Source organism: Osmerus eperlanus, unplaced genomic scaffold, assembly GCF_963692335.1.
Source record: "Osmerus eperlanus unplaced genomic scaffold, fOsmEpe2.1 SCAFFOLD_582, whole genome shotgun sequence".
NCBI classification, from domain to species: domain Eukaryota; kingdom Metazoa; phylum Chordata; class Actinopteri; order Osmeriformes; family Osmeridae; genus Osmerus; species Osmerus eperlanus.
This window is the reverse complement of record NW_026911905.1, coordinates 10,614-18,306: the sequence shown is the minus strand read 5'-3', so window position 1 is coordinate 18,306 and position 7,693 is coordinate 10,614. Positions and strand designations below refer to the sequence as shown.

Here is a 7,693-nt window from a genome sequence, read left to right as displayed (position 1 = left end):
TATGAATAAAATCAGTTGTTACCTTATTGGAAGCAGATGATACACAGGAGGATAATAGTTCTCGTCCAGCTTGTACCACATGTGCAGTAAGGTCAGATCCCCGTCGTAGTCTGCCCAACTCCTGGCCCCCACGGGACTAATCCTGTCCTCGTCTGCATCTGACAGGGCATCCTGGGATATGGAATTCTCGCTTTCCACCCCTGAACTCTTGAGTGGGTCGGCGTACCTCAGGTCAAAGGGTTCGAAGACGGAACTGCCTGTGTCACTGCCTGTGGCGAGGCTGGACTGGGATTGGACAGTGCTGTCGTCCATGCCTGAAGGCTTCCTCTTGGACATCCTCTGGCGGTCTCTCTCCACGATCCTGACGATGGACTCAAAGGCCTCTTTGGGGATGGTTCTGGGAAGGGTCTGGACCTCATGCTTCTGGCCTAGAAAGAGCTTCAAAATGAAAGAGTGTTGATGACTTCATCAATCACACGAATCACAGTACTAGCATTTACAGTGGTATGATTGTGAGAAGGCCAAATACAGTATATATCTTTCCAAATTCGAGAACTTAAAACATTTCATGCGAGACAATTTCAACAAGTGACATTCTACAAACACGTCTTACGACACAGTTTGGTCCCTCGGTCTGCTGGCACTGTCGGAGGGCGTCCACATGTAGCTCTGCTGTGTCGTGTGTGTCCCACACAGGGTCTCCCACCCCCAAGCGCAGGTCCACCATCTTGAAGCCATAGCCTCTCTTTATACAGTAGAGGTACAGCCGGGGAAAACGTTCTCCATCAGGGTACTCCTCTCTGCCACGGTGTCTGTCACACACACACACAAACGTATACATCCCCTTCTACTCTACACACTCTGTGCACGTTCAAACCTGAGGTTAGTTGGTTAGTTCCAACATCCTTTAGCATTCGTCTATAGATCCTTACCCTTGTATCCTCCACATATGTAAACCATGAACCTTCTCTTCTTGGCACAGAAGGGAGGGACCACCTCTCCTTTAAGGTCATCTGACACAGTGTGACTTGCATGACGAGGACCCCTTTCTGTTGGGTATTCCTCCGTGTGGTCGTCCACATGACCTGTGGACGACCCATCTGGTGGACGTTTCCCACTTCCTGTAAAGCTTTGGTTCCAGGAGTCGACGTTCTTCCGCACGCCGACTTGTTCCTTCACCTTTTCCTCTTCCCTGTCTTCCTCCACCTGCCCCAGGTCCACCAGACTCTGCAGCATCTCAGGACAGTCATCCTGGAGGCCTTCATGCCCGTTCACACCTAATAAAGTCTTCAATGTCTTGTCCTAAACCGAGACCAATTGGATGGTGAAAACGGGATCCATTACATGATAAGATAGTAACCATTCAAGTTTTCTATCAATAGCATTCAACTCACAAATGGGAATGAAGAGATTATCTTGTTCACCTTAAATAAATGACCCTGTGTATTCAGCAGGTGTAGCATTCCGGCCTCTTTCTCCTCTTCCCGTGTGCTTCGAGTGTAAGCCTTGACATGGCGTTGATGTAAATGATACTGTAATAGGAACCTGTCTTAATAATAGATTTTGTAAAAGTGTGAGGCAGAAGAGGATGCTGTCTATCTGCATTTAGGGAAGTGCTACTGACAGAAGCGCTTAGTTCTTACCCTGAGATGTGCCTTTATGTGCGACTCTGCCTCCTCATTCACTTTGGTGAAAGGGGTACTCCACTGGTTGTCCGCCTTCTAGAATGCAAAACAGACGCACAAGTTTACCGCAACAGCATCCCGTGAGAGATTGTTGATTTGATCCGTTCTACTTTCTGTTCTAAAGAACGGACTGTTCTAAGCGAAACTATTGTTAGTGAGTGTTTTAGCACGCTTTACCTTAGTGGTTCTGACCTTCCTGCCCACGATGCCATGATCGGAAAGACAGTGGGAAAAGAAGAGATCCTGAACCCGCTGAGAATGAGACTTGTTCTTGTTATCCTAATAAATGGATGGATTTTCAATTAGAAATAGATGCAGAATTGTACTCCTAGTGAACAAACCTTTCCAGGCACAGCCACTGACGAATAAGTCTGCTCAATTATATAAATTGGACGCAAGAATTCAAAATGCCTGGGAAATATTCTGTTCTAACCTTGGAGAAAGAAGTAGGTCCATTGGAAATGGCTGGAAATGTTATATCTTTGTTCTCCTGTTAAAAAGAAAACCCTTATATGAATATAATATGTTTATATAATAAAACCACATTTTTTTGAAGTCAAGGGCAATTTTAAGTATACACTACATGACTTACCCTGTCTTTCTTCTTCTTGAGTACAGTTCCATTTCTATAATAGGTCCACATTATGTCATAATTCTTGCAACTGTATTGAGGTCGTTCGGCATTGCAGCAACAAGCAGCGAATGATGTCAGTGTTTCCTAAGGTAACAACTCAGGCTACTAAATACTAGTTCGAGGAGGAGTTCACGGTTCACGTTCCATCATTGAACACTGGCGTGCGCGCTTTGCATGTATTAAACCTATGGTGTTTGGGTTATATTGACGTTCCAATTATCCACATGGTTTAATGATTTATTTAAGATTCAGAAGATTAGCCTCCAACAGTTCCCATCGCAATGTTTTGTTATTCCGAAGTACTTTTCAGATACATCCCCATGGAAACGACTTACTGAAAGGCTGGTATTTAATTTGGCGTACCGCTCAGGATACGACCCGACCATTCACATTAAGTGATTAAAAAAAGACGCAGTAGTCATTTTATATATATTTTATTAAAAACGTAAGTTTCTCAGTTGACTGTAAAGAACTCACCTTTATTGAAAGGTATCATGGTATTAACATCACATCCAGTTGGTGTTACTTTCCCACACTGCAGCCAGGCTCTATGGCCCGGATTGACACCCATGATTAATGTGCTAAAATGTATGTGTCTAACGCCTAGCAACTGGGCAACAGTCTCAAGGTGGAGATATGTTTGTACCCTGGCAGTGACAGTAATGCATGTCTGTTTCCTGGTGACAATGAGGCGCAGTCGGGTCAAGATATTTCTTATGCACTCCTCCAACTTAAACGAATGAATACAGGTGAGACCCATTGTAACCAGCATTTCAGCGTGTTTACTTTGACCTATACTGTGAAGCAGCAGCATTCATACTGGCACGCTGTACCCTGACACAGCACAAGGGTGCCACACGCACTGCAATTCACTGTCATCGCAACAGTTAAAATCCTAAAAGTAAAAATACACAGACTCTGGGCTCTTATCCAAGCGGGGGAAATATAAAATAATTAAACATCCCGCGTACGATGTGAAATTCAGCAAACCATAACCTAACCGCTCTTTAATAAACAGCCGAGAGATACTGATGCTGTGTCTGGTTTGGTGGACCCCCATCTTTCTTTGGGGTGTAGGAGCAGCCATCTTGGGAACGTGGTCTCTGGTGCTCGACTGGAAGGTACTGTATGAACACAGCGGCGTCTGGGTAGGTGTGGTTGGAGGAAGTTCATCATTACACTTCCTGGGTAGAGCCGCACCAGAATTCCACCATCCTGCCCGTTCCCCCAGCTCTCTAATCTTCCTCTTTTCCACCTGTTTTGCTCAGCTGAAAAAAAAAAAAAAAAAACGACAAAGGGAAGACCTTATGGAAAATCACAAACTTTTTGCCTTCTCTGTAGCTCAGTAATTACTCTTATGAATGAAAAGATATGTTACAAAAGTGGAAGAAGAAGAAAATGTTTGAACTTACATGCTGGAGTACCATGGAGTGGTGTTGATATGGGGAGAACGGAAAAGCAGTTATTAACCATGTTGCTCAGGCGTTTACACCTCACGTGGAATGCTGGGTAAAATACACCTGCAGTGTTGAGGTAGATCTGCTAAGGTATAAGCTGGTCTACATAATCACCAAAAGTCCTGTCATACCACATCTTACCCAGTGATTTTTGCCTCGACCCAGAGTAACTGACTCTGAAAAGCTATTTTGCGTTGTATAGTATAACTGATAAACCATATACTACACAGTAAATTGACAATAAAGTGTACCATCTTCTGGATAGGCAAAATAACTGCAGGGATACACAGGGAGCAAGTACAAACAACTTACCTTGACAACGTCCACCCAGTCCCAGCCCCTTGGCAGCTCCCCCTTATTATCTGTTGGCAAGCAGATATGCCAGTGAGATACATCATACAGAGATACATTATTTCCTTGTAGAAAAACCTGCCTATCGTATTAGTAAGTGTCATTCCGCCAAAGCAATAAGTCTGAAATATCACCTGTTCTGCTGGTCATTTTCCTCTTCTGTGCTTTGGTCAGTTGTTCCTTCCTCTCCTTCTTCTTGGCGGTGCCAACGTTACTTGTGTTGTCGTTGTTGGACGTTAACGTCTGTGAAAAAAACAACGAGCCAGAAATCAGAAATTCTGGCACATAAGACAAACATTGGTGCAACAGCCTGTGTGGTTTACCCATGCAAGGAAACACGCCTAGGATTTCCCCATAGGGGTTCATTGAAGCCATTAGCATTTTCTAGAACAAACTACAGTGATAGTTAGTTGACAGATTTCCCAGCCCACTGACCACAGCAGTGACCACAGGCTGGTGGTTCTCCATTAGGCTCTCCTGATTCTCCTTGGCCCAGTCAAACAGGGTGTACATCATGGCTGTGCCCAGGTTGGCCTCCACCTGCTCCTCCAGCTTTGAGATGATCATCTGCTTGGTGATTGGAGAACTGGAGAGAGAGAAAGAGAGAGAGAGAGAGAGAGAGAGAAGGGGGGGTTTGAATAATTTATCTGAAACCATGGTTGACTCTTAATATATTCGTGGACTTCCATCACACACAAGGTGCTTACCTTATTAAATAAATAACCATAAAAAACATTTATCAAGAGAAAGTGTTTTGAGGCGGGGCAATACAACGTGACAAATTAAACAGCTTTATTGGCAAGCTTTCATCAATATGGAGTGTACTAAGGTTTGCACACTGTCCATAATAGCCTGCTATACTTTACTTACATTCTGTTGTTGAAAAAGGCATCTAATGATATTTGGGGAGAAGTTTCAGGATAGGTCTCTGGCCATGAAATATCTATCAGAAATGCTTTGGAGTCTTCATGGTCTCCTATCTGTAACATACAAGTTTAAATGAGGAAAGTTTGACCAATTCACTTCCACTGCCATCGTGAAGCAATTGGCCTAACGCTATCATCTCAACAGGTGTGCGAGTCCGATTTTGTTGCTCTACTCACCCTAAACTGAAAAGACACTGGGCTGATCTCTCTGAAGCATTCGTCTCCTTCGTATATGGAGCGAAGAGCTTCTAACTCCATCTGTATGACGGTGAGATATGAGATCATAGAAAATTAGGTATGCCAGAGCACTGCGAAGAGTATCAGAAGCATGCCACTGCCGGTACACAGGAGTCAGGCGTGAGAATTGTAACCGGTGCTAGATGGTTAAACTACAAGCTTGTTAAGCTAGCCAGATGATAAACACATAGCTAGCTAGCTGCGTTTGTTTTACGTGATTAGTGAGCTTGGTTTGTTCATCTCCAGGAAATTAACAGGTAATTTTAGTCAACGGGTTGATTTGCATCATTCACAGAGTGACAAGGCTGTAGAGTATTTGCTTAGTAAAAGCTTGAAGCTAACCTCGCTAGCTAACATCTTATCATGCATATAGTAGCTAGCAAATTTAGCTACCTCTTGATCCTCGTTGGCAGTCATGATTTCTTTTTTCAGGTACTCAACCCAATGCTAACTATGCCTTGCTGGCAATACACAATGTGTGAAGTTCACAATTAATACCACATGTCCTCTGTTGTAAATAGTCAACTTCCTAGCATTAAATATTAGCTGATCCAGCGTCAAGTCTCCAGCAGACTGTTGGTGTTGTACGCATGCGCCCAGCTAATGACCTCTGAACCCTAGATCCATGGATTAGCTGTAGTAATCCATTATGGCCATACGATGGCGTGTAGAAACAAATAATCTGTATTTTTACATTTGGATTGGGAAACTAAAACTAAAACGGAATAACCTGAAAATAGTGCAAGTAATAGAATATGCTAACACCATATTTGGCTATAGTGTATGGTGTGAAGAGTTGTCCAAGAGGGCTTTAACAGAGATTGTTACACACACACGCAAACACAGCCAGAAGAGTTGATTAATTAAGAAGTATTAATTTTCAGAGGATATGTGATATTTACATTGGCCTTATATATCTGACGTCAAACTCAGGATTTAAAGACGTCAAAGATTTGGTTGGTCTCAAAAAGGGATCTCAGATTCTCCAGGGTTAAGAGGTCTGCCAGTCAACAGTTTCCTCCAATACAAGACTTAATCTATGAAGTATTGAGGACAATGTCACAGTGTTTTTCCTTAACTAAAAGGTATTATTCCGATGGGATTAACTTTTTTCTCTCCTACCCGTAGGTAAATAAAATGGAGAATAAGCAGCATAGGCTGTAGTGTTTTAATAGGATATATCCATCCTGATTTTTAACGCCGCAATATCATTCGCCATGGATCTTATTGGACAGAACGACATTACCCCGCAGAGTCCAATCAGTTTCTTAATCACCCCTGCGGAGATCGATTCGAATGGTCTGAGGGATTCAGCCGCTAGACTGTGAGACCGCCACAAGGGCTTTTCTTTTTAATACTTCCAATATTAACATTTACACGGAGAGAGATGTGCAGCGCGCCTCTTTTGTCAATTTCAGTTGGATTGGATTCACTCGGATAGGTAATTGAAGAAAGAGAAAGCTACTTTGCCCATGATATGACCACAGAAATGGAAAGGTTCTTTCCTTCCCTGCCGTCCATACCAATGCATTTTTATTGGCAATAATGAGATGCTATACAGAATCCTACATGACTACAAAGTAAAACATTTTTCAATTATGTTTATATCCATTGAGCATTCATTTCCATCAAGATTTGCAGACATCACTATATTGTACAGGATATAGTACAAAAACAGGATGACCCGTGGATACACACACACACACACACACACACACACACACATGTACAGCACACTGATTGTTCATTTGAAGGCCCAACAACTTAGTTGAAGTCAGCAGACCAAATCTTTCCACAGTGAAAAAATAAATTGAAGACTGGCTAGACTGATTACACACTTTAATTGCCAAGCTTGCCCCTTAGAGTATACTGGACTTATTAAATAATCAATAAGTAGGACACATTCTGTAGACACACACACACTCACCACGTCCCCAGGCAGAAAAAGTTACCAGCGATTTGTCAGACACCATTTTGGCCTGGTAGTGTAATTAGGTACCTTATCTTCCTAGTGTGTGGTCCTCAGATACACAATGACCCCTGCCTCAAATGCTGGCTGTGAGACGTAATTACTGTACTACAGGAGCCGAATACACGGTTCTTATCATTCTCGTACTGTACCTAATTAACTTATTCTCTCTGCAAATTATTTCTGGCCTACGGTGCATGCTCTAAATTGGCTCCGGGAGACATATGCGCTCAGGAGTCACGTTAATTGAACAAACATCTTTCTCTCTCAAAACAAGCTTTTTAAAATGGATTGTTCTGTGGACTGTTATGGGAGGGGGTGTCTCTGTCCCAATGCTTTGTATAGTGGTGTGTAGCAGGGAGTGAACTGTGATTGAGAAAGCTGGGAAGATGTTCTGTGTCAGACGCTCGCACGGGGTTCCGCTATCGACACGA

General features: G+C 43.0%; 2 protein-coding genes and 1 long non-coding RNA gene across 3 annotated transcripts; all 3 read right to left on the bottom strand.

Annotated features, from left to right (window-relative positions):
- Positions 1 to 28: 28 nt before the first annotated feature.
- On the bottom strand, positions 29 to 2,438 carry LOC134016750 (uncharacterized). Its single transcript, XM_062456061.1, has 8 exons — positions 2,278 to 2,438; positions 2,119 to 2,175; positions 1,863 to 1,964; positions 1,644 to 1,721; positions 1,425 to 1,532; positions 933 to 1,302; positions 614 to 812; positions 29 to 438 (listed from the first exon to the last, which is right to left on the bottom strand). The coding sequence occupies exons 1-7, from the start codon at positions 2,326 to 2,328 to the stop codon at positions 748 to 750; spliced, it is 831 nt and encodes a 276-aa protein (XP_062312045.1). The 5' UTR covers positions 2,329 to 2,438; the 3' UTR covers positions 29 to 438; positions 614 to 747.
- Positions 2,439 to 2,737: 299 nt separating this feature from the next.
- Positions 2,738 to 3,783, bottom strand: LOC134016752 (uncharacterized). Its single transcript, XR_009929617.1, has 2 exons — positions 3,732 to 3,783; positions 2,738 to 3,587 (listed from the first exon to the last, which is right to left on the bottom strand). It is a non-coding gene; the product is annotated as an uncharacterized LOC134016752 (long non-coding RNA).
- A 200-nt stretch (positions 3,784 to 3,983) lies between these two features.
- Positions 3,984 to 5,900, bottom strand: rwdd (RWD domain containing 4). The gene is made up of 6 exons (XM_062456062.1): positions 5,684 to 5,900; positions 5,231 to 5,311; positions 4,998 to 5,107; positions 4,563 to 4,713; positions 4,262 to 4,370; positions 3,984 to 4,138 (listed from the first exon to the last, which is right to left on the bottom strand). Exons 1-6 carry the CDS (start codon positions 5,705 to 5,707, stop codon positions 3,999 to 4,001), a joined length of 615 nt encoding a protein of 204 aa, XP_062312046.1. The 5' UTR covers positions 5,708 to 5,900; the 3' UTR covers positions 3,984 to 3,998.
- Positions 5,901 to 7,693: the final 1,793 nt, after the last annotated feature.